The 25,914-nt window shown below is 33.1% G+C and overlaps 2 protein-coding genes across 2 annotated transcripts; both read left to right on the forward strand.

The window, feature by feature from the left end:
* Positions 1-1,355: 1,355 nt before the first annotated feature.
* LOC115963338 (CBS domain-containing protein CBSCBSPB3-like) lies at positions 1,356-12,289 on the forward strand. The gene is made up of 14 exons (XM_031082304.1): positions 1,356-1,689; positions 1,894-2,062; positions 2,493-2,625; positions 3,442-3,612; positions 7,360-7,438; positions 7,543-7,656; positions 7,965-8,031; positions 8,184-8,289; positions 8,515-8,573; positions 9,130-9,236; positions 9,323-9,456; positions 10,898-10,980; positions 11,081-11,170; positions 11,741-12,289. Exons 1-14 carry the CDS (start codon positions 1,538-1,540, stop codon positions 11,912-11,914), a joined length of 1,638 nt encoding a protein of 545 aa, XP_030938164.1. The 5' UTR covers positions 1,356-1,537; the 3' UTR covers positions 11,915-12,289.
* Positions 12,290-18,504: 6,215 nt separating this feature from the next.
* On the forward strand, positions 18,505-25,304 carry LOC115964208. Its single transcript, XM_031083566.1, has 9 exons — positions 18,505-18,618; positions 19,310-19,401; positions 19,736-19,883; positions 21,929-22,060; positions 22,166-22,315; positions 22,457-22,534; positions 22,668-24,242; positions 24,362-24,531; positions 24,637-25,304. The coding sequence occupies exons 1-9, from the start codon at positions 18,514-18,516 to the stop codon at positions 24,776-24,778; spliced, it is 2,592 nt and encodes an 863-aa protein (XP_030939426.1). The 5' UTR covers positions 18,505-18,513; the 3' UTR covers positions 24,779-25,304.
* The last annotated feature ends 610 nt before the right edge of the window (positions 25,305-25,914 follow it).

Below are 25,914 nucleotides of genomic sequence, written 5' to 3' on the forward strand. Positions count from 1 at the left end.
TCATTGCCAATCCATGAGAAGGAATAAATTCCTTGAGCTTGAGGTGATAACTTAAGAGCCTTTCCTTGCTAGTTGACTAGTTGGTAGGATAAGAATTTCTAAGGGCTATTATTTTGTGTGGCCTAGGATATGTGCACTTGGTCCACCTCATATTTAAGCCACTAGTCAAGTAATATATGAGTACTTTCACTCCGTTATTTCGCTGTAAAAAAAGTTAAGAAAATGTTTTCAACATTTTATATTATTTGTTTCATTGTAAAATTTAATTAAATCTTAAAATGTTTTCCGTTGATTGAAAAACTATTTGTAAAGATTTGTAAAACATTTTATCCCAAAATTGTTTGTTAAACATTTTACAAAACTCACTCACATTCAACCCTCCCCCTTCTCTCTTGCACAAACTGCCATCATCTCTTCCCTTTTCTCTTGCAAAGACACATTTGAAACAAAATTAAAATATTAGAAATTAAATTAACAAGTTTGAAATATTAGAAACCATTTTGACACGTAGGTCAAATGTTAGGGACAAGGAACAAATAAAAGAGGTTGAAAAAAAATCTAAATAAATTATTAAGAGTGCCATAAAAAGGACGTGTTGATTAAAAAGTGATAAAAAGTATAATTTTAAATAAGATAAAATTACGGATATGAATATAAATAAATGATCCTGATTCACCTATATTGGGGATTCATGAACCACTCAATAATAGTGTTAAGACAAAGGCTTTTGTTGTTGTCGTCATATTTATCATTTAACCTAATAAGGCATAAGAAATGGACAGATTAATACAAAAAATACTAATAACTTGGACGAGAATTTAGATGAACAAATCCAACCACTGATTCTAAGCGATCTTCTGATAATAAATTAACAATTCGAAAGCCATTTCTTACCTGTTCTTTGATAATCCAACATTTATGTATAAATATAGGTACCTCTGTTTATAGTACAACAATAAATACTATTACCATTATTCAACATAAACATGAAATTATCGCCCACAATATTTGTAATTATAATCAGTACTCTCTTTTAGAAACCATTTTCCCTCCATGTCCATGGCTTAGCGTGCAGAATCGAATAGTCATCTCATGGCCACCCTCGAAACCAACACGACGAACAGGTGAGGCTCATACAAAAAAAAAAAAAATCATATGTAACAACCGTAAAAACTGTATCTTTTTATCTTTGTGGTTACTTTTTTGTTTGTTTGTTTGTTTTTTGGTTGGTAAATACTTACAATAATAATGGGTAAAGCCGTAAAGGTATCCTCTGAAAGACAAAACAAAAGTTTAGGAACATTCTTAAAAAAATTCAAAAAAGAAAAAGAAACAAAAAAAAAAGCTGATTTGATTTTTTTGAACTCCCTTTCAATTCAAACTTTGTGAACATTATAGAGTAGAGAGAGAGAAAGAAAGAGAGAGAGAGAGAGAGAGAGAGAGAGAGAGAGAAGGGTTAGAGAGGCAAGAGGCAATAGCGAAGCCCTAACCCTAACCCTCTCTCTCTTGATTGAAGAAAGGAGGGAAGAAGAAGAAGATGAGTGGACAAGTGGGTCCTACTACTGGTCCAAGAAGGAACAGTGTGACCCAGAAACAACGTGGTCCTTCCACCGTCAAGAGATCCTCTTCTTCCGACAACAATGGAAATGGAATTGCTCCCAAACCCTCTTCTCCTCCTCTTCCTCAATCGTCCGTAACTTCCCAATATTATTACGTTTCTTTTCAACAAAACTTTGTGTGTTGTTTTTATATATTTCTATATGTATGTGTATGTGTGCGTGTGTGTGTGTGTGTGTGTTTTGATGTTGTTTTTGTATATTTCTATATGTATGTGTGTGTGTGTGTGTGTGTGTTTCGATGTTGTTTTTTGATGGGTTAGATTGATTTGTGTAGTGCTGCTGGCGTGGAAAGGACGGTGAAGAAGCTGAGATTGTCGAAAGCACTCACGATTCCTGAAGGAACCACCGTTTCCGATGCCTGCCGGAGGATGGCGGCTCGTCGTGTCGACGCCGTGCTCTTAACGGATGCCAACGCCTTGCTCTCTGGAATCCTTACTGATAAGGTTTCCCAATCATTTCTTGTCCTGTTTTATCCATTCATTTTGTTAGAATTATTGTTAAATGATTAAATTAACTGAGCCGGTTAAAATCCCACGTGTAGTACTAGTGCCCCCACTTATTAAGGGCGAGTCTGGACCCACATGTAATGGGAAGTATGAGAATTATAGTTTAAGTAATTAAATTCACCGTCTCGTCTCTTAACAACTTGGGCTTTTGGGATTACTAAGAATTTATTAAGTGATTTTAGTGTGTTTATTTATTTATTAGGAAAAGTTAATGGATGCCCTAAGGGAATTGGTTTAGGAAATAAGAAACTTTTTATGAGTGGGTTATAAAAACTTTCTTAAAATAGTCTATTAACAAATGACCTAAGGGCACCCCGTTAACTGAATCCTTATTAATTTAAGTTTGGTTGCATGTATTGGTGATCAGGACATTGCCACTAGAGTTATAGCAGAGGGTTTGAGACCAGAGCAAACGATAGTATCGAAAATCATGACGCGTAATCCTATATTTGTTACTTCGGATTCGCTTGCTATTGAAGCTCTTCAGAAGATGATCCAAGGTCTGGTTTATATATATATATATATATATATATATCTCTACTTGTATTTCTGTTTGTTATGCTTAGTTTTGGGGGCTTAGTCAACTTGGTTTTTTGTTGTACTATATGGCTTCAAATTGACACAATGATACATGGGGTTGACTGAATCTTATAAGAAAGGAAGTTCTTAAATATGTTTGAAATGATTGGATAATAGACTGAAAAGCAGGAATATAGAATGAGCTGGAGAGTAAAAGAAACTATTTCAAGTCTCCTGTTTTTACACGAATTCATGATGTACAAGAAATTATTTTTTTTGATAATTTTTCTTAGCATCCTGATATCTCTGTTGGTCACCACATGATCTCATATGATCTTTCTTCTGTGAATAAAATCTCAGCTAAGATAGTTGGACCTTGGCTGTACTGATTTTCCAGGTTGTGTGCTGCTATATTACAAATCTATGGATGTTCTCTCCTCCTCTCTCTTTTGGTGCTAGCTCAGTGGACTTTCTTTATATAAAAATTTAAAATTTTTTTCTATTTGATTTTTGGTATGTTAGGTGTGAACACATTTTCTGGAGTTTTTTTTGGAACACTAAAATGTGTGTTTATTTTAGTTAATGCAACATTTGTTTGGACTGTTCCATCACATTGACGTCCTTATAACCATGATCTGATTTTATTTTTTATACTGTCACTTGATTGTTAAAGTGTTTTGATGGTAAGACAATGCAAATTTTCCTTGCGTTGTTTCTCATCTTGTTTTTTTGTACATCTTATTTTCTTTGTATATGTACTATTTTCTTCTATTTGTAATCTCAGTTTTGGTTAACAGGCAAATTCAGACACCTACCAGTTGTAGAAAATGGTGAAGTAATTGCCTTGCTAGATATTACAAAGTGCCTTTATGATGCCATATCTAGAATGGAGAAGGCTGCCGAACAGGGTAGTGCAATTGCTGCTGCAGTTGAAGGGGTGGAGCGCCAGTGGGGAAGCAATTTTTCTGGTTAGTTGTCAAATTTGCATGTACTAGTAGCTAAAATAACATTTATAAAACACTCATGCATGTACTAGTCGCTGAAATAGCATTTATAATACACTCATGCATTCCTGTATTAATCACTTGCAACGGGTATTGTTGTTTTAAGTTATAAATAACGTTTAACCTTAATTTTAATGCTTTGTTTGTTTTGGTCGAAGCCACATTTTCTTGTGTTTGGTATGGTAGAAAACTCTGGTCAATAGAAAACAACGGGTTTTGGTTGGAAAACATTTTCCACTTTTTTAGGATTGAAACTGCCAGAGTTCAAGCATTTTCTGTTTTGGTATGTTGATCTATTTCTTATGGTTATGTGTGTGTGTATATATAAAAAATGTTTTTGAACTAGTAAATATGTATTCAAAACAATAAAAATTAGGTTGATTTTCTTGTCTATGTAATGTTCATGTTTTTATTGAAAGTTTGGTTCATATAATTATTTTTTAGGGTCACAATCAAATATAGAAAAATTACCGAAAAACTCTTTTCATTAAAATAAATGGTTTGATGTGTTTGCTTTTTTTTTTGGTGGGGGGGGGGGTTGTTTGGAATGGAAGTTCTTATGCTTTATAATATTTTTTAATATTTAATTTTATTAGTATGAGTGTACTCTACCTTTTTGCAAAAGGTTGTATAAGCACCTGGCTTGCAAATTTAGGTACTTAATGGTTAAACCTGTTTTATAGAATTTGTGTTTGATGTTTTTGACATGTAAAGGGGCCATAGTCTGCTGCAACGGTTATATCTTGGGCTGTCAAGTGCAAGTGTGCAAGTTCGAGTCTTGAGAGGCCTCTTCATGCAAAAGATGTGAAGGGTTGGGCCACACCCAAGCCACCCCTCATAGGAGCCCACTTTGGGATAAGCTTGGAGTAAACCTTTATATGTTTGGACATGAAACTAAAAAGTTATATTTAATGTTCACACTTGCTTAGGTCATGGCCAAATAACCTGCAAGATTAATTGAGATTTTTGCTACTAGTAATGGGCATAAAACGCTCATTAGAATTCTAGTACCTAAAAAACATAAGTTTTAAAGCAAATTTCTATGTGGATTTATTGGTAATTGAGACTGGAATGGGACAAATTTGAATGGAAATCACCTGATTCACTGGTCTTATACATTCACTTTCTAGAAATTTTCACTTTTAATTTTCCATACTTCTTGTAAACGTCATGCAGCTAGTCAACTAAATCACAAAGGATAGGATAGTGAACCCTAATCCTTTTTCCAGTAATTATTTTTCTTTCCCTTTTGGGGGCTACCATTAAGACTCTTTTCCCTGAAAAATATGTGTGGGGCATAATCCTTGAAAAATCTCTATTGAGTTCACTACTTGAATAAACTATATACATTTGGTTTGAGGCGGTCTTTGGTATAAAGATAAATTTGGGCAAGTCAGAGTTGGTTCCTATTGGTTTGGTGCATAATTTTGACTTATTGTTGAGTGTCCTTGGCTGTAAACAAGGTACTCTTCCAATGAATTATTTGGGTCTTCCTTTGGGAGCTAAATTCAAGGATAAGACAATATGGAACCCAATTTTGGAGAAGATAGAACGGAGACTAGCAGGATGGAACGTTTGTACTTATCGAAGGGAGGTAGAGTCACTTTAGTTAAAAGCACTCTATCTAATTTACCCACTTAGTTTCTATCTTTATTTCCTATACCTGTTGCTGTGGCTAACTGAATTGAGAAATTTCGGCGGAATTTCTTATGGGGTGGCATTGGTGACAAACCAAAATTTCATTTGGTTAAATAGGCTACTTTTTGTACTCCCATTTCTTCTGGTGGCTTGGGGATTAGGAATGTGAGACTTTTTAATGAAGCTTTGCTTTGGAAGTGGCTATGGAGATTTGGGATGGAGAAGGATGCCCTTTGGAGGCAAGTGATGGAGATGAAATATGGCTGTGGATGGGGTGGCTGGTGTACTAGGTTTGTTAATGGTCCATATGGTGTTGGCTTGTGGAAATATATTAGTCGGGGATGACCTTATTTTTCTCGCCACATTCTATATGATATTGGGGATGGGTCTAGGGTGAAGTTTTGGCAAAACCGTTGGTGTGGTGAGACACCTCTTGCAGTCAGCTATCCTGCATTGTTTAGATTTTACCGAGATAAAGAGGCTAGTGTGGCTGAGCTTATGAAGTTTGCTAATGGAGTTATCTTTTGGGATGTAAGTTTCTTTAGGGGTGTGCATGCTTGGGAATTAGAGGCATTATCGAGTTTCATGGATACCATATATGGTGCTTCAGTGAAGGGAATTGGCGAGGATAGAGGGAAGGGTTTCGTGGTTAAGGATTATTATAGTCTTTTAGTGGGCTCCAATGACTATTGTTTTCCTTGGAAAAGTGTATTTAGAAACAGAAGATTCCTTCCCAAGTAGCTTTTTATGGTCGGACTATTGCTTTAGATAAATGCTTAATGATTGACAATTTATGAAAAAGGAAAGTTTGGATATTGGATTGGTGCTACATGTGCAAGTGTAATGGTGAATCGGTTGATCATCTTTTTCTTCATTGTCCGGTTGCTATGGATTTGTAGTCTATGGCGTTTGGTTTGTTTGGAGTAAGCTGGGTTATGCCGCAATCTCTAGTGGGGCTTCTAACATGTTGGCAAAGTAGATTTGGTCGTCATTGAAATGGGTATATATGGTAGATTCACTTGATTGTTCCTCATTGCTTATTGTGGTTTATTTGGAGGGAGAGAAATAATAGGTGCTTTGAAGATAATGAGAGATCCATACCAGACCTGAAGTTATTTTTCTTTAGAACTTTAATGGATTGGTTGGCTGCTTTGCGAAACCAATCATTTTTTTTTTTTTCTTTTCTTGATTTCCTAGATTCTTGTAATTTTTGTTCTTGAATTGTTTAACCCCTTGTACACTTCCTATGTACTAGGGTGTTCCTTTTTTGATATCAATAAACTTCTTACTTATCAAAAAAATAAAAATAAAAACATATTTTACATATCATGGATGGTTGGATGAATATTTTTGATTTTCTTGATAATATTAATATCACCATATAAAATTGTCCTCGACAGTATTCCTTATTTGATTGTTATCTATGTAGCTTACTTATTAAAAAAAGTATTCCTTATTTGATTAGGGATTTGTTTGATCAAAGGTTTGTTATACAACCAATTATAGTCCTAATCCCCCTTAATGCCTTTCATTAGATTTGTGGTTTTCTTAATTGCAAAAGTTGGTCCCAGCACATGCCTTTACAACACACACTTAACCAATCAAATCCATTCAATTTCGGGTATTACAATCTGCCCCACTTAAATTTATAATGTCTTCATCAAGGCCCACATTGTGCTGTAGTGGCCTCAACCACATGGTGTTACTAGGTTGGCTTTGATGCCATTTGTCACAATTCAAGAAAACCACTAACCACATAAGCGCTATACACCCAAAGGATTAAGATACAATTGTGGCTCCTTGTAATTGCTTGCATAAACTGTTGCTGCCTTTTTTTGGGCGACCTTTCTAATATTGACCTGCATTCAGGTGATGAGCGTTACTTTAATCATGTAAAGATAGAGAAGTCTTCATTATCAGAATCTAATGACTTTGGCCAAAGTGCAGCCCTTTAATGTTTAGAAGACTTCAACTTTTCTTACCAGAACTACTGCAGTGTATTCTCTTTATTTTGGTTACTAAAAATCATATCTGTCACAGAAATTTAACTTTCCTGTTTATCATCTGTTTCAGCTCCACATGCATTTATAGAGACATTGAGGGATCGGATGTTCAAGCCTTCCTTGTCAACTATCATTGCAGAAAATGCGAAGTACTTTATTAAACTTTACTTGCTTATGAGTCTGTTCACTAAGGAATAGAATTATATTCTGATCTTGTAGCATTACCAAATTTTGTAGCTTTATATGTTTTCAGGGTTCCAATTGTATCACAATCAGATCCTATATGTGTTGCTGCAAAAAAGATGCGGGAGTTGCGGGTAAATTCGGTTGTCATTATGATGGGGAACAAGATTCAGGGGATACTGACGTATTACTCTTTCCTTAGTAGAATTTATCTTTTGTGGCATATATTCTGTATTTTGGGGGCATTAGATGTCTCTAGTTCTATCTGAAAATAAAATTTACATAATTATATATGATTATTTCACAAAAAAGAAGCATATATGGTATGTCTGTGTTTACAATCAGGAGTTGTGATGTCCAACTACTTGTGTTTATGTTGAAACAGATCACTCACACCTGTTTCCTTGCATTATAGCTTTTGGGTGAAATTTAATGTGTCTTTGAATATCAGTTAGTGTTTGCTTATGGTTTTGTGATACCACTGTATTACAGTTCGAAGGATATCCTTATGCGAGTGGTTGCACAAAATCTCTCTCCTGAATTGACTCTGGTGGAAAAGGTTCAGTGAAAATCCTATATGCTTCTTATTTTTCAATGTGCAATTAGCACATTTTTTTTAAGAGCTTCTGACATTAGTGTGATCTCACTGCTGATGTTGTTGTGATTGGTGTTTTTCTTTTGCTCTCATCTTTGTCTAATATAAATCTCAAGGTAATGACACCAAATCCGGAATGTGCAACTTTAGAGACAACAATTCTTGATGCTCTGCATATAATGCATGATGGGAAGTTTTTACATCTTCCGGTTTTAGACAAAGGTGAGCATTGGCTTTTGTTTTTTGGTTAATTGTTTTGGCTCTGAGGGGTGGGGGAAGGAGAGATTTAAATTATTGACCTCTGCCTTATGAGACATAGTCCTCAGCTGATGGTGTTATCCCTTGGTGTTTAGGAGCATTTTTTAATCCCAGATCTTAAACCAAGTATAGCAAATTTATTATTGACAAGTATTTTATTATTAGAATATTGATACATCTCTTGTGCAGATGGAGGTGTCGTGTCTTGTGTTGATGTCCTACAGATAACCCAAGCGGCAATCTCCATGGTAAAGTATTCAATTCCTAACGCTACAGTTGCATGCTTAGAATATCTATTTTCCAGAATAAAATGAAGCGTTTTAAGTTTCTCACTCTTTTAATATTGATTATATAAAATGCAAAGGTATTGGCTAGTTCAATGTAATTTTATCTTAAAAATATCGTCTGACCTAAGGTTTGGCCCTTATAATTGTAGCAAAATTTCAATTGGGTCTTTTAAGAGTTCTCATTGAGTAACTAAGTCCTTTAACTTGGGCAAGTTTGTCATTTTTATCAAATGGTTGGTGTCTTAGTGAATATTGAAGGAACATATTGATGAGGCTTTACCCCTACAAAATTGGATTACTTCAATTGAATTGGTAAGTTATGTCAGCATCAGCAAGGGAGTGCAAATTGCCCCAAATCAAACTCACTAAGTTCTTCAGGCCTGAAAAGAATAGCCATGAACATAAAAGTGCGGGAAGCCATGACATTAGGAACTTATTTGTGTTTTTGTATCTTTTTCATTTAATTATATTTAGAGTATGATAAAATTGTAATACTAATCTGTTTTATGACCATTAGGTTGATGGCAGCTCTGGAGCTGTTAATGATGTGGCAGGCACCTTGATGCAAAAGTTCTGGGATTCAGCACTTGCATTAGAGCCACCTGATGATTATGATACTCATAGGTATCCCTTTTGCTCCCTTGGCTATGCTGTTATTTTGGTTATCTGTTATCTGGCTGGTTACTAATCCTGCTGGATGTTGTTTACAGTGAAATGTCTGGATTTATGGCTTCTGATGGGGCAGAGCAAGGGAAGCTTGGTAGCTATCCATCTCTTGGTCTTGGAAATTCATTTGCCTTCAAATTTGAGGATCTAAAGGGTCGTGTACATCGAGTGAATTGTGGTAAGTGGTTGAGGACAGGATCTTTGCAATTTCATGAGATCTGAATTCCCTTTTGTACTTGGATACTTTTTTCATCCTATTACAATTGTCTTCTTTGAAAAACAAAAAACACACGTGAAGGATAGCACTTAGTGCTTTGACAATTCAAACGATTTGTATGTTGCAAAATTATGTGTTATTAGTTGTTTGATGAGAAGGGTAAAAATTCCAAAGTGTAAGGAGAAAGGGGAAGTATGAATTTTAAACTTCTTTTATATGGGATAGACAATGGCAAAGAAGACACATTATGTGGGATGGAGGGAGTATATTCTAACACTAAAAGTGTAAGCATCTTACAGAATGATTTCTAAAAGTATTTGAAGAGGTGAGAATGCAAGATGTCCCACTATTAGCTAGATTTGAATTGAGAAAAAGATTTTGATGAATTTGAAAAAATATGTTTTCTAATCTTTCATGTGTGTGTGTGTGTGTGCACGTATTCCAAAAGATAAGTTCTTTTCATCTCTCTCTCTCTCTCTCTCTCTCTCTCCTGTTTTGTTCCCCTTGTCCAATAATAATAGGTCATTTTTCCTTTAAATATCCCAAAATATTCCTATCGACAAAATTCTAAAGATTCCTTTTGTTTCACTTTTGACGATATCCTTTTTTTTTAAACTAATCTTGTTCCATTTTAAAATTTATAATTGTAATTTTGGGATATAAATATCGGATAAGTTCATGGATTATGGAATGATTTTAGTTCTTTGTTCCTTAAATTTTGCATGTTTTCAAAATGGACGCCTTTATTGGGATAGTAGAAATATGAAGTAGTTGGGATTTTTATTTATTTATTTTTGCTTTGTGTGGGAGGGGTTGGTGGTGGTAGGAAATATAGCAAGAGGATGAGGATGTTCATGGGGAGAGTGTGGTGGTATGAGGGTATTCATGGATCATGGTAGCATGGACTGATGGTAGTGTAACAGTAGTAGTTGGGTGTTTTGGACCAATGGAGCTGACACAATGGTACAATTGGTTGTTGAGGAATGCTCGAGGATGGAATCAACACAAAGGTGTGAAATTGTTTGTTGAGAATGCGCGCAATAGGTTTGATAGTGAAGTTGGTGATGGCAGAGATATATTATTTGTAGACATGCTTGTGTTGTTTATATATATATCTGATGCTATATATAGGTTGCATAGTGACAGTCCTGGTGGTTATGTTGGAATTTGGGGCTAGGCAAATGCATATTGGTGGTGCAAAATGGAAGAGGAGGGGGGGGGGGGGGTGTGGGTAGTAAATGAATCTTGTGCTTTTAAAAGCTGCATTTTTCACTTTAAGCAAAAAAGCTTTATTGAGATTTTGATTTCTTTTTTAGTCTTTTGAACACCAGGAGTATGTTGGAAATGCTATCCTACTGTACCCAAAAATAACATGTTGGTTTTGCTTCTGGTTTTTCTTCAGCTGCGGAAAATTTGGATGAGTTGGTATCTGCTGTAGTGCAAAGGATTGGTGCTGGTATTCACACAGATCATCCTCAGCTTTTGGTGAGCTTCCAAAGTTATTTTGTTTTGCTCTGCTTTTCTTTATGTTTTAGGAGTTTTTAATTTGTTAATTCATTAATTTATGTATTTTTGTTTTTCTTAGTATGAAGATGATGATGGTGATAGAGTTCTACTTGCAACCGATAGTGATCTTGTTGCTGCTATCAGTCATGCTAGATTAGTTGGACAGAAGGTGATGGTTTTGGCTTGTGTTGACTTTACTGTCTGGATCTTTTATTTATTTTTTTTTTTAATTTATATATTTTATTTTGGATAATTCGATAGTTATAATGGGGGAGGTGGGTTTTGAATCGTGGACTTCTTTGATGGAAACACTAGGAAGTGCCAATTGTGCTAATAAGGCTCTTGGTGACTTTGCTGTTTGGAACTGATCCTTTTGCTTTTGAATTTGTGGACTTCTCTATGAAAAATGAACTGACTTCTATCAAGTATCAATGCTTGATGCCTCTTTTTTTTTTTTTTTTTTTGCTTGATTCATTTTTTATCCTTGAGTTTCCACTTGGCATTTCAGTGTTTGAAGGTACTTCATTTTTTATAAGAACTTTTTTTTTGGTTGAAACCACCTTTGTTTAACATGCATTAGTTGCTAGAGTTACCGATAGTTTAAAGTAAGATCTCTTTGTGAAGAGGCTAGGATTTTCTTGAGACACCAATATGGTTTATTTTTTAGAACAATTTTTTGGCATGTAGTTCTTGATTAGTGTTGTATCTTTTTAGATTTTGACCAAGTTTTCTGTCTCAGGTTTTAAGGTTGCATCTGGACTCTTCTGATTCAAGCCAGTTGACAAAACCAGAGTCAGGTAGTTCTACCGTGAACGGATATGGTGGGATGACTCTTCACTTCGGAATTTTGGCAGGCGCAGTTGTTTTAACAAGCATCGGTGTTTTGGTCTACTTAAAGCGCTCTAAGATCTGAGGTTATGCTGATTTTATGGAAGCAAACATATTAGGATCATGAGGTTAACTGAGGGCTTGATTCCAACATCTGATAATTGTTGAAAAAATAATTCAGCCCAAATCATACGGAGAACACTGCAAATGTGATAATTAAAGCAGGTCATGTTATGCGTGTTCTATTGTAAAATTGTGAAACAGATGCATATTTTTTTGTGCAAGAGGAAATTACTAAGAACTAGAGCTATGTCCAGTAATTTGGCTTCATACTGCAATCCCTTAATACGTTGTACGCAGAACGATGCTTTTGGTGCAACACCTTTGGGATGAAATGATGTCTCATATTAATATAGATGATACTGTTCACTGTTTCAAATTGGACTCAAGTTATATCGAATGTCACTATTGACAAAACTGCTTAATGATTTTTTTACTAGATGTGCATTTTGATAAATTCACTTATGAGTTACATATATATATATATATATATTTTTTTTTTTTTATGTTTGCAAAATTTTAAGATAACTAGAGATAGAGATTAATATATATATATATATATATATATAAGTATATATAGTTTAAATTTAAGTTATTTTGGGGTATTGATATTTTACAAAATCATGAGTGGTGAACAATAAATAATATTTGATTAATACAAAATATGGCATGGTAAGCATGATGATAGCTTGTAATCAAATCCAATGACAGATTTTTTAAAATGTAAATCTATTAAAAAATCATTGTGTTGTGTAATATTAATAAATAAAAAGCTACATCCTGTGTATTTTGTTCGTGATTGAAGTTTCTCAGCAAAAAAGGAAGAAGATCGTGATTGAAGTTTATATTGATTCTTTTTACCACTGAAATGGTGGTTGGATTGTTATAATGAACTATATAATGCGTACACTTCAAAGTTTCCACTTTCAAAAGCAAACTTCTTTTTTATCTTTTTAAGAAGACTACAATTTATAAAAAAAAAAAAAAAAAAAAAAAAAAAAATTTCAATTTCAAAAGCTAAACTAGCAAAACACTCTTTAGTCTTTACCACTTTTTATGAACTCCATGCTTGTTTTTATATTTAAAGATACTTCTTTGAATTTGGGACATTAATTTTAATGGTTCAAATTCCATTTTCATTCTTTGAATTTGGGACACATTGATTTTTTTTTTTTTTTTTTCATTTTTTTTGTTTTGTTATTTCGTTGATTTGTCATAAACGAACTTTCAGTAGAAGATAGACAAAAAGATGTCATTATCATCTTTTAATTTTATTTGATAATTCGATTATTACAATAAATAAGGGAGATAGAATTTAAACCTTAGTTATTTAATAAAAAGAGATTGAAAATTTTAAATTTTAAAGAAAAATTAGATTTTGATGAATTTTAAATACAAAAACTATATATTAGTCTTATTTTAAATAATTTTGATATATAATAAAAATTGTTGAACAATATCAAAATTATTTTGAAATATCAAATTATTCAATCTAAAATTATCAAGATTTCAAGAATTTTGTTTCATTGTAAAATATTTTATGTCAAAAATCTTATATGGAAAATATTTTTAGGTGTTTGTTGTGACATGTACAAATTTTCAAGTATAAAGCACAAAAACCTGAGCCATTGGTGCCTAAGATCTAGGAATCAGATTGTTTGCTCTAACAACTGAACTGCTGGCATTGACTATTGAATCAGCTGCCTAGCCATCAGATGAGGGGGGAGAGTCATTTTGTTTTTTTGTAAAATGTTTTACTAGGTTTTTAAAGTTAAAAAATTTAACAAAGAATTTTCGGTCCATTTAACCAAATTTTACAATAAAATAAATATGGTGAAATGCACAAAACATTTTATAGTGAAACAAATGGAGTGTTAATGATAATTTTTCAATTGTCCAAGAAGATGAATTCAAAATCCATATTCTCCCCTTATTATACAAAATAAAAAATAAAAATGAGGGGAAAGAGCCATGGTGTGTTTTTGTAAAATATTTTACCAAAATTTTAAAATAAAATTATTTTACAATATTTTACAAAGGATTTTACGGTCAATTGAAAACATTTTCAAATTTGACTAAATTTTATTATTATAAAATAAACACAATAAAATGTTGAAAGTATTTTTTGTAAAACATTTTACTGCAAAACAAAAAAAATGATATCTTTCAAGGGTCCGGTTAACAAGTGTTCTTAGAATATTTATTAATAAATTATTTTAGAAAAATCTTAATATCACTTTTATGAACAATATAAAAAATTATAAAAAATAAGTTTTAAAATTTTTTTTTTAACATATCAATGCTACATCAACTTTTTCCATTTTTCAAAGTATATAAATTCGAATATTCTTCCCTTATTATAAAATAAAAAAAGAAGGGGTTGATGGGAATGATGGGCTAGTGGCCATTGGCCAAGAAGGTACTACGTGTAGGAGTGAGGATGTAACGTGAAATATCCATGCTTTGAGGTCAATACAGAAACAGAGCTCTAGCTATTCGGATTTCTTAACAAGTTAGATGACGACGTGACGTGGCACGCAGCCTCGGTATATGGTCTTGCGTATTCGACGTCGTTTTCCTGTCCACTCAATCTACCAACAAAAACAAATCAGCTTCATCCACACAGCAATGGGAGTCATAATCAAACTGAAATTAAATACAAAGCTTGATGAGAAAAAGACAATTAAAAAATAAATCGTAGGAATTAGATAGAGACAGAGTAGTGGGGCTTATCTAAATATGCTGATTTTCTTTATTCCCAGCTTCTTTCTGCTTACCAGAGTCTGCCACGAGGACATTATGAAGGCTATGGCTAAAAAGGGCCAGGCCAGCAAAACTAGAATAAAATGACTTCTTTGGCATCTTGAGGCAAGTTGTAGCCAGTAAGAATTAACTAAATTATTATATAAATAGGATAGAGTTTCATTTTATAATGTTCATGTTTCTGTCTGCTTTAGGATAATTGCTTTTTCTCATCATGCCAAGATTGAGATGTGATGTAAGCGAAGTTCGAATCCCAAATTTGTTAGATAATAACAAGAAATTTTACTGATTAAGCTAACTAAAACATAAGTTTAAACTATTAAGTATTAATTTTATGATTATTCGTGAAATTATTTAGTGTATCAGTTGTATTAAGTACACCATAATTTTACAAAAATATGAATATTATATCTGAGTCTCACTTATAGATCCATATTTATGTAAGAGGAGAATATAATCTACCACTAGTAACTAATAATTTTTTTTTTTTTTGAAAACACTAGTAACTAATAATTTGAATATTAAATTGCCAAGAGTTTTGTGATTTAATTATGTTTTGTTGGTATTTTCAATAGTAATGTTTAAGGTTTAAATTCTCTCTCTCCTAAGCCCTAACTATAAAATCATAAATAAAAAAAAGATGTCAAAATCATCGTCATTAAATTGATGTACTAAGATATACTAATCAATTTCTCAACAAAAAAAGAAAAGAAAGGAAGATATTAATTGAGAAAATCAAATCCATTCTTCGAAATGTTTAAAAATCGAACTTATACAAGGAAAACAAAACTATTTTCAACTCGATTATACATGTTATCAATAGGTTTCATTCTACAAACTTACACTTTATTCCCTTTTATTGCCCGGAATAAGTGATAGTACCATTATTTTTAGATAAATTATTTATATGAAGCACAAAGATAAAATAGTTCAATTTATTTACATCTAATTTAATCTTATAATTAGCTACCATGTGGACATGTCATAAATCTTCATTTATTTTTGAATGCTTGCACCTTCAAAAGTACTGTGTCAGTATAAATCACTCAAAGTCAAATGATTCATCAATGGTGGATGTATGAGTATGATGTATTAAGATAAGAAAATAGTAATCTTCTTTTGAAAAATTCAAACATAATTATTAACTTTATTTTTACTATACATGAACACGATTATTAAGAAGCAAGCATGAAGTTAAGTAAGTATGAATAAAAGGCCCACCAAACAGGAGAAAGTTTGGTTGGGAAAAGTAAGGGCCCTAGAGCGTGGGCAAAGGCTTAGGCAGGCACCACTACTCTACTAGGTACGCCATATTCTACTACCTGATCACCAATACTAACCGGGGCAGGTGCTAATTCTAGACTTTCTAGTAATATTTCCGAGTTCGGGAATTCTGAGTTTAAACTTCGCCTATTTGATGTTATTGTTTAAATAATAGTTTTTAGTATTTAAACACTATAATACGTATTTTCATAATATTTTTTCACTTATATATATTTCCACAATAGTTAAACAATGATACTATAAATTTCTTAGCAAACAATCCCAAATCTTCTAATAATAACAAGGCTCACCAATTTTTGAATTGTTTCATGTTATAATGTATCGTGGGAGTTTAAATGGTACGAGACAATAGTTTGAAAGATGACTTAATAATAGAAATTTTATTTAATCTATCCTATTTAGGAGTCTGAGAATTGTGAATTCAATTAATAACAAATTTATTGGATTGTCTCATGCCATAATTGCCATGTGGGAATTTAAATGGCATGAGGCAATGAAGTGATGAATGTGCAAACCTTTTTTTAATTTTATTTTTTTCAAACGATAAGGAAAAAGAAAAGAAAAAATAGTAGAGACTAGAGAAAGTAATGGCGTATTGGCGTGGCATCAATTTTCAAAGAGAGTAGGGCATCACATGCAGGCTGCAGTGTGAGTGTCTTAAATTCTCCCAAATCTGAAATCCCCACGCAACACTCTCAGTAAAATGCGCAGAAATACGGAAAATTTTAAATTCACATGGGTTTGACAACTTGAAATTCGTTTTTCACGCATGAAATTTTAAAATTTTGTAATTTTATCATTTTAAAATTTAAAAAGTTATCAAATTTATATCAAAGAAATTCAATACTTCATATGTAAAGTGCCGACATGTACACCAAATTTTGAGAAACACTGTTATCATAATTTTATAGATTATTTTCAGATATTTTTATTTTCATTAATTTCTTTATATAATGGTTTTTTTAATGAACTATTATAATGTTATATTGTTAATACTTAAAGAGCTTCATCTCCTATCACCATGATTTTAAAAATTGATACGTATAGATTTTGCTATCAGTTTTCAATTTTTACTGATTTTTGATTAATTTTGAGTGTTTATCTACTATAATTCTATAACTCAAACTCAGGTTATTGTAAGCATCTGTTGTACCTATAAGCTTTCTCATAATAGAAACCGAATTAAAGTAATATTAATTTTAGGTATATATTTTTAAATGTGAATGTCCTTTTAACTAAATTCAACAATGTTTACATTAATTAAAGACCAAGACAATATAATATCCAATAACTTGAATCTAAATTTTGTATTGTAATTCTATTTTTAATAGAGATATATATATTTTTTTTAGGAATTAGTAATCTATATATATATATATATATATAATAGGTGAAGCTGAGATAAACTTAAATTTGAATTCCAAATTAGAATTCCAATTTTGCGTCACATGTTCTAAATTATTTATTCTTAAAGAGTTTTATTTCTTAATTTTAGAATTAGATGTGAGATTATATTATAAATATTCATCCAAATAAGTTATTAAGGACGAAAACCAGAGAGTTTAGAGTAAATGAATCATAAAAAAAAGTGCTTCACAATAATTTAAAAAAAAACATGGACAATTTACATTTTATACATAATAATATCCTTAAATTTTTTTTTAAAGAATTAACAAAATATAAAAATGACTATCAATAGTATTTAAATTATATATATATATATGGATTTTACTAATGTGTGCCCTTAGGGCACACATTAATTTTCATTTTTGGAAAAAAATTTCTCGAGAATTGAAAAAGTAATGACAGCTTTTTTAATTCCCGAGAAAATGTTTCCAAAAATAGAAAGCTTAATGTAGGGCACACATTAACTGGATCCTATATATATATATATAGGAATTATATTATGCATCTTATTGTATATCTGTAAGTATATCAATGTATATGCATAAGTTACAAGCTAATACTTATAAGAACACAGGAACACGAAATTAGTATACAGAGTTTTTAAGATAGTTTTTTAATATATTATATAATCAGATTACCATTAAAAAGGGGCTAATATGGAGATATCATCACAAGACGTGCTATTTTTCGTCAATGTCTTACTATGATTTGCACACGTAGATTTAAATATTTTAGTGAGACAAATTCACCGCTGAATTGTGTCTTTAAAACTCCAAATATGGAGACGTGGATTATGTACAAAAATGGAATTTCCAATTCCAAATATTTGTGACAAAGACTAACATTTAAAAAAACAGAGAGAAAATACAAAAAGTTACAGAATCCCCGCTACGTCTGCATTTACGGCTTGACAGAATAGTTGTTGAAATTGAAAATGCCAAAAAGCCAAACACACATTTTGATTTAGTCAAAGATAGCTCTTTTTTTAAATCCATCCAAAAAAAAGAAAAGAAAAAAAGGCCTCCTTTTGCTTTAAAAGTTGTAATAAACTTCATACTCCATACTCTCTCCTGAACAAAGAGTGAAGACTCATTTTCATTTAGGAGGAGTGTGAGTGTGAGTACTATTTGATAATCATTTTGGCGGGAAGCCGGAAACGACGGCGTATCTATGGACCTATCTTCTTCTTCTTCTTCTTCTTCTTCTTTTTCTTCTTCACCATCTTCTTCTTCTTCTTCATCGAGCTTTCGCGAGCTAGACGATGTGTTCCTCCAGGTAATAAAAAAACTAATATTCATATTTGTTTATTTGTTTATTTATTTATTAATGGAGGTTTATATTATACATACAATACGAGTCAACAACTACTTGTCTTGAATCAGCTTTTAAATTTACTTTCTTCAAAATAGTTAGTGTTAAACCAAACAAAAAGAATGGTAGATGGATGATGATGATGATATTGATATTGATTTAAAAGATTTTATTAACTGTTGCTTTTGTAAATTGTAAAGATTGGTGTGGTTTGGATATAAACACTAGTTACAGTCATTAGGATTAAAACTGATAAGTACATAATCTGTTGTTTAATTATATTCATTTCTGGGCTAAACCCATATTATAGTGTGTTTTTTTTTTTTCATTTCAAATAGTGCATGTATGGTGGTTTCCTTTTTGAGATACAGGTGAGGTCGTGGGTTCAATACTCGCGCAAAAGGTCTACAAACTAAATTGTGCAATGATTGTGATTGGTGACATTTCAACAAATTAGTAAAAAAAAAAGAATTTATTGATTATTATTATTATTGTACCGTGTTCGTAAATTGGCGTATTATTTTGTAAGGTTTATGTAGTAAAAATTTAGTATCGCTAATGACACTAAAAAAAAAAAAAAAATGCATAGCTTGTGGTTTTTCTTAACACTGTAGTTGTCTTTTTGTTGATAGTTTACTTTTGTGGTTTCATACAGACTCAAACAAGAATATGGCTTGGGGAAGTCTTGCAGATAAGATTGGAGGAACAGATGACTGTTTCTGATTTACTTGCTGATGGGGAATTGCTGTATGTCCTTTTTACCTCTCTTATGTATCAATTCGGAAATGGACATTAAACTGTAAACTTTAATTTGTGGTGAAACACAATAGGATTAAGACCAAATTCCAAGAAGACGGGAAAACTCAGAAAAATTGGTGCAGAAGTAGTCAAGTAATGTTGTCCAGGATGTGAAGATTGACAATGATGAAATAATATAGCTATTGTAAATATAGATTTGAAAGTATAACTGATAGCTGATGAATGGATAACTTTTTAATTTTTTTATTGCCTATCTTGAGATACTATTTATATGTTGTTTAAAGACTTCATTTTTTTCTTTCTTTTCCTTTTGGTTTTATAGGTTTGAAGTGTCAAAAGTAGTGTGGAAGATGTTGTTGACAAATCATAGGGAGCTAAGACATGTAAAAGCATATATAAATGAGCCATTTGCTTCTAAGAAGAGCAGTGGGAGGTATATGCCTTATTCCAATGTCGACTCATTTTTGAAGGTAAGCTTTGCCATCTTGTAATGCGGTCATGGAAGATTAATTTTCTGTTCTTTTGCAATTTTTTCCATTCAAAATTTATTTTTATAAAGAATGTGAAGGAAAATTGAAACAATAGTTGTATGATTTTAAAGAGTTCAGAAAATTGATTAATGAAATGAAATGGTGAGTGTTTTGAGCATTGAAGCAATTTAACCTTAGTTTGGTCTCTCTCTCTCTCCCCGTTGGTGCGTTGCTACTATTAATTGTGCTTTTCATACAGCCCTTATGAAGCAGGCATAGCAGATGATAGTACAAATTGTAACTAGTAATAAATAAGAACTTCATATAAGGAAAGAAGTAAAAATGAAGACTAAAGAACTAGAAGGAAGTTGAGGGGGGAAAAAGATTCTTCTTAGCTCTATAAGTTGCTCTAATTTTTCATTCCTTCATGATTTTACAATCCTCGAATCTCAATGTATAGCGGGAACAATGTGATATTCCAATAGGTTGGGCAGTGTAGCCTACATAACTAGAAAGTTGATTTCAAAATTCTGTATTTGCAAACTTGGGGTGGACAACCTGAATCTTAAGCATTTACTCCCTGGGAGAGAGCCTAACTGCACATCAAATTAATTTTTGATTCATGAGGAGGCCTATAGTAAGTTTTTTTTTGGATGACTCTCAGCTACACCCTGTTACTAACACTGGAATGGAGAGAGTCATAAGTAAAACTACGTATATTTGCTTTAGATGTTTTTTTTTAGCCATATTACTAATACTAGGACATTTCAAACGTAAGAGGTATCCATGTCAACAGTTCATTGAGATATAATATGGAATGTGATAGAGATGCCTCTGTTTAATGCTTATCTCAAGATCAGTGGGCTAACTCTGAGGGAGATGCATGTTAGCATTATTATCTGACTCTAAGGGAGATGCAAAAAGACAAAGAAAACTATAATAGTGCCATCCATGTCAATATTTTGAAATTGAACAAAATTTGGCACCTAGATTGACCTTCTCATATGCAAGTGCACTTTGATAAATCTAGACATATGGCGATTTGATACTATAGGGATCAGGAACTCAGAAATAAAGCTAACTTCTTGGTCAGGACAAGAATGAAATCAAATATTAAGTACCAGTGAGTTAAGCCCTTAAAGATCTACAAAATTGCTTTTGTAAGAATGACCACATTTGATATCTATAAATCCTTCCATTTTGATGCATGCGTGGATTCAATCTGTTCATGTGACAGACACGTGTGAAGAAGACACCCTAACCATGGGGGTGCAACTCTATTAGGATTGAACCGGTTCTGGTGAATCCTAGGGGTGAACTAACATATTTTGTCCCATACTTGATGACCAGAACCAAAACATCTAGTGGCAATACCAGACTGAGTTGAAGTAATAAAAGCTTGAGTTTTGGTTGGTCGTTTTCTGAACTTTATAACTTCTATCAAGAAATCAAGTCAGCTTCCCAACAGATGGGCCCAACTAAAGAGATGGTGAGTATAGAAGGAAGACGAATGTTCTTGTGACAAAGAGAAGAGTGAGAATGTCTCTTCAGGTTGATGTGGGAATATCCTTTCTCACAAAATTTTCCACAATTGCACTGGCTTTTTTTTATACGATTATATTTTACTTTTATTTTATATGTTAATATGTGAGGGTATCTATTATAGGGCATGATCTCCTCACCTATCTAAACAAAAAACTCCACTATCTATTTCAAGCATGCACATTGAACTTAATTTTCTTGAACATATTTTGAGGGTTTTCTTGGTTGGATTTGCTACTACAAATGTATTTAAAGTTAAATGATTTTTTAAAATCTCTGCCAATTAATGATATTTTTATTGAAGTGACCCAACCTCTCTGGAAACTGAACTAATTTATCAGTTTACTCAAGATTGTGAGGAATGAGAAAAAAAAATTAAAAACTCTTTATTATTATTTTTAATTCAGATCAAGTATACATATAGTTGTCTCATGACCCAAACGTATCAGTTAATTGAGAGTACTCCACTTCATTGGTTAATGATTTGCTTCTAAACTTTGTAGATCTGCAAAATTTTGGGATTGACTGGCATTGATCTCTTCTCTCCATCAGACGTTGTTGAGAAAAGAGACACTCGAAAAGTTTGTATGTGTATACGTTCCTTCTCTAGGAAAGCGAGGTCTAAGCATTTAAATGTAAGGAGTTTATTGTTAAAAATATTTCCCATAATGCGTTTTGCATCTTATTCCACAGTGAATTTATAGTACTAAGAGAGTGACTGTGAAGAAATATCTTGATAGGTTCCAGATTTTGACGTTGTCACATATACGGTGGCTATGCCTACGGATATGGTTGGATGCATTAGGAGAAGCTGGGAGCTACCTAAGTTCAGCGTTTTGAATTCTGCTAGTGAAAACAAGAATAAAGATTCCAGAGAGAAATTCAGACAGGTATGTCAATGTTGCTCTCATCTTCCAATCAGCATGTGCTAGAGGAGAGAGAACATGAAGTCTAGACTGTGTTTAGAGCTTCTATTTATTAATAATTCTTGCTGTCTGTTGTATTTTTAATGCTTCATGCCTCTGCTGTAGAAACATACAATTGCCAACTTCAGAAGAAATTATGACATGCATTCAGAGGATTCCAATGGCACTGAAATTAATCATATGGTAATTCACATTGATGGCTCATCTACTAAGCACTCTTATGATATGGCATTCCAGATGAATTTTGATTTAGAAAATTATGGGGGGCGCATTTTCAATGGTTAAAAATGGTACTTTGGCCAAATGTTTGTTGCAGGTAGATATTCAAAACCAAGAAAAGATTGATTATTCACAATGTCAATTGGAATCACCATGTACGACCAAACCAGTGGGATCTCTATGCACACAGTGTGGGGAATGTGATCATCTGCTGAATAATTCATTATCTCCGTCCTCCATCGATTCACAGATCCACTTAAGTGATGGAGTTTCTCCTATAAGAAGTCAAGTCAAAGATAGCAATGAAATTTCTGAAATGGATGTTCTTTATTATAATTGCAGCCGGGGATATGGCACTTTCATTATGGAGGAGTCTATAAATGACTATACACCAGCATGTCGTTATTTTGCTAATCAGTTGCATGGAACTGACAGCAGTGACCCTGTATTGTATAATGGTGAGGACAGAGTGCTGAATGCATCCTCAAGTGTTGATTCTCATTGCTCAAACTCAACCACAAGAATTTTTGAAATTGAACCTAAGAGGAGACTTGCAGACATGTTTGATGGCGTGGAAGTATCATCTGTTGCCAGCATGAGCTCTGTGTCAGATGCAGTGCTAAACTTGGACTCGGAAGATCGATTTGATACAGATGATGATTCCAAGATTGCCCAATTTCCTGAATTTCAGAATGAAAAGGCTGGTTTCCTGGCCAAGAAAACCGCTAGAGGACACAGATCGCAGGACATTGTAAAATATGAGACCCAGGTGGACAGTTTAACACCTGATTCTGAAAAGGCACATTTTTGCATGGAACTTGAGGATAAAGGCTCCTCTACCAAGCTTTTGCCACTGTACCCTGATCCATTAAATGTGACTGGTCATCCAGATCATGTTGTTTTATATGACAGTGGTGTCTGTATGTCTCATGTGCATTCAGATGTATATGATGAAGACAAACTGTCCCAAATAGACTCAGATGCTTTGAAGAATGTGGATTGCATGCTACCAAGTCAGTCTCATTTTCCACTTGAATTTCATAAATGGGATCTTAAAGGCAAATGTGCAACTGCTATGGTATTGAATGAAAATGCTGGTCAAGGAGCTTCTCTGGTATCTGTTTCAGAGGATGTTTCACTTGGGGAAACTCTCCATCATATGCCAGCTAAAGCTTCACGAGATGCTTTCCAGATCAAGGATCTGAAATCCTTTGTTGGAGATAATGATAAGATGTTTGGTTCAATTGTGGTTAATTTGGACCCTAATGCCAAGAACCAGCGAGATGGATACTCTCAGGGGGTTTATCTCAATGATATCCTGGATGGAACATATGATGATTCAAGTGCTTCACCCAATACTGTAGCTGATGAAGGGAGTGAAAAGTGTTCAAAATTAAGTAGTATAGAATATGATAGTTGTTTACAGAACCAGGATAAAATTGGAGATATAGGAGGCCGAGTTAATTGCATGTCAGATATGGTAACTGTGGATAACTCTGCTGTCCACCATAATTCTGTCATTCTTGCCAACCCTAGTGAACCAACATTGGATGAAGATTCCTGCTTAAAAATTGAAAGTTCAGAAAATGTAGATAAAAAGGGACATCAAGCATGTACATCCCTGAAGGATCCTTTTTATTGTTCAGAACAAATGGACAAGGTGTACAGCCAAGTAAGCTTACTTTTAAATGTTATGTTTTGGCATCTTTTCATCACTTTTCGAAAGATTGTGTACTATCATTCATTGTTATTTTGTGAGTTTTCGTCAATTTATGTTGTCTTGTTCCCTAGGATGACAGAATAGATGGAAAGGCGACTACATTGGGAGTCGAGGATTTAGACAGAACCAAGCATGTTGGTGAGGGAACACCAAAGTGCAAGCCCCATAAAAGGCTACTGCTGAAATCAGTTGTAAGCGGCACTGCTGCTTTTGGCTTGATGTTTCTCGTGTTCCACCTCAGGTTTGAATGAATGTTTTTAGTATTGGCTGAATTAATTGTATTTCTTAGTACTTAGGTATCTAACAAAGGCTTCCTTTTTTGATCTTCCCTGGATTTGTATGACAGGAAAAGTGGCAGCGAGAAAGGAGGGGTACCAAATATTAAATCTAGTCAGATGTTGAAAGCAAATGGTGGGAAATCCTCATTACAAAAGGGAGGTAGAGCAAATGGGATTTATCCAGCTGAAAAGCTTAAATTTGGAGATTAAATTATGAATATACAAGATAAGAGGTGATAATTAATTGTTCAAACAATGTTTCAAGGTCGGATAAACGACGATCTGGAAGCCAAAATGATGGCTGAGTTCAACTCCATCATGTTGCTTGTAGCTCATGGCAGCCTGCTATTGGTAAGCGGCTGAAATCTAGAAGAATGGTTGGGCCAACAAGGTGCCTGAGTTGTGAAAAGGGGAGGAAGATTGGATTTCCTCTGTATCCATCCTTGCCATTGAGGCTTTAGTAAAATAAGATTGGAACTAGAACTGACAATGATTCCGCCGCAATTTATCAAATGAAGCGAAAAAGAAAGAAACCAAGAGCGTGTAATTTACAAAAGACGAAGTTCTGTAATTATTTTACATCTTGTGGTAAAGAAGTACTACGTCGAGCTGCTACCATATTTTTGACACATTCACACAAACTGGTTCTTGGTATAATATTATATTCTAGTATATTTGTATAAATTGGTAGACCATATTTTTATAAAATACTATGGCCGACTGTGGTTTTAAGTTACTGACTGAGCCTAATCTATTCCTCTATATAACTATATTAGGTTCTTACTTCTTTGTAATACACTATTATATAACTATATTGGGTTCTTACTTCTTTGTAATGCACTATTAGAGGTTCAAGCTATATTTTGTCTTTTTTAAACATGCTATCAAAGTTATATTTTATCTTTTTCTAAGATGGTATTAAAGCTTATGATAAAGATGTAGCCACCAAGAGCTTTTTGTTAGGACATGGGTTGTTGGGTTGTACTACATTAATTCCCGGTCCCTCTCTACATTATTTTGTGTTCTTATTTCTATTTTTACATAATATCAATGCTATGTTTTGTTGTTTCTAACATAGTATCAAAATGTTTTATTTTTTCTAACATATAAAATTTTGAATAGCAAAGATGTAGTTACTAAGGGCTTTTCACTGTGGTCAAATCACGTAGATTCTCCATATTTTTGCTTTCTCTCTATATTTAAATTTTAAAATGGTTTCATGGGCACATTCCTAGTTCTTTATCAACCTTCATCGTCATATTTGCTATCAACATCAGATCCCACGCCAAAGATCTAGATCCATGGAGATCCCATCTATGCCTAGACATCTTGGTGTCTCACACATC

This window comes from Quercus lobata, chromosome 10 (genome assembly GCF_001633185.2).
Source record: "Quercus lobata isolate SW786 chromosome 10, ValleyOak3.0 Primary Assembly, whole genome shotgun sequence".
NCBI classification, from domain to species: Eukaryota; Viridiplantae; Streptophyta; class Magnoliopsida; order Fagales; family Fagaceae; genus Quercus; species Quercus lobata.

Coding starts and splice junctions, on each gene's coding strand:
- LOC115964208 (XM_031083566.1), top strand. CDS start 18,514: ATGGACCTATCTTCTTCTTCTTCTTCTTCTTCTTCTTTTTCTTCTTCA. Junction 22,535..22,667: donor GCACTGAAATTAATCATATG/GTAATTCACATT, acceptor TGTTTGTTGCAG/GTAGATATTCAAAACCAAGA. Junction 24,532..24,636: donor TTTCTCGTGTTCCACCTCAG/GTTTGAATGAAT, acceptor TTTGTATGACAG/GAAAAGTGGCAGCGAGAAAG.
- LOC115963338 (XM_031082304.1), top strand. CDS start 1,538: ATGAGTGGACAAGTGGGTCCTACTACTGGTCCAAGAAGGAACAGTGTG. Junction 3,613..7,359: donor GTGGGGAAGCAATTTTTCTG/GTTAGTTGTCAA, acceptor CATCTGTTTCAG/CTCCACATGCATTTATAGAG. Junction 9,237..9,322: donor GATGATTATGATACTCATAG/GTATCCCTTTTG, acceptor TGTTGTTTACAG/TGAAATGTCTGGATTTATGG.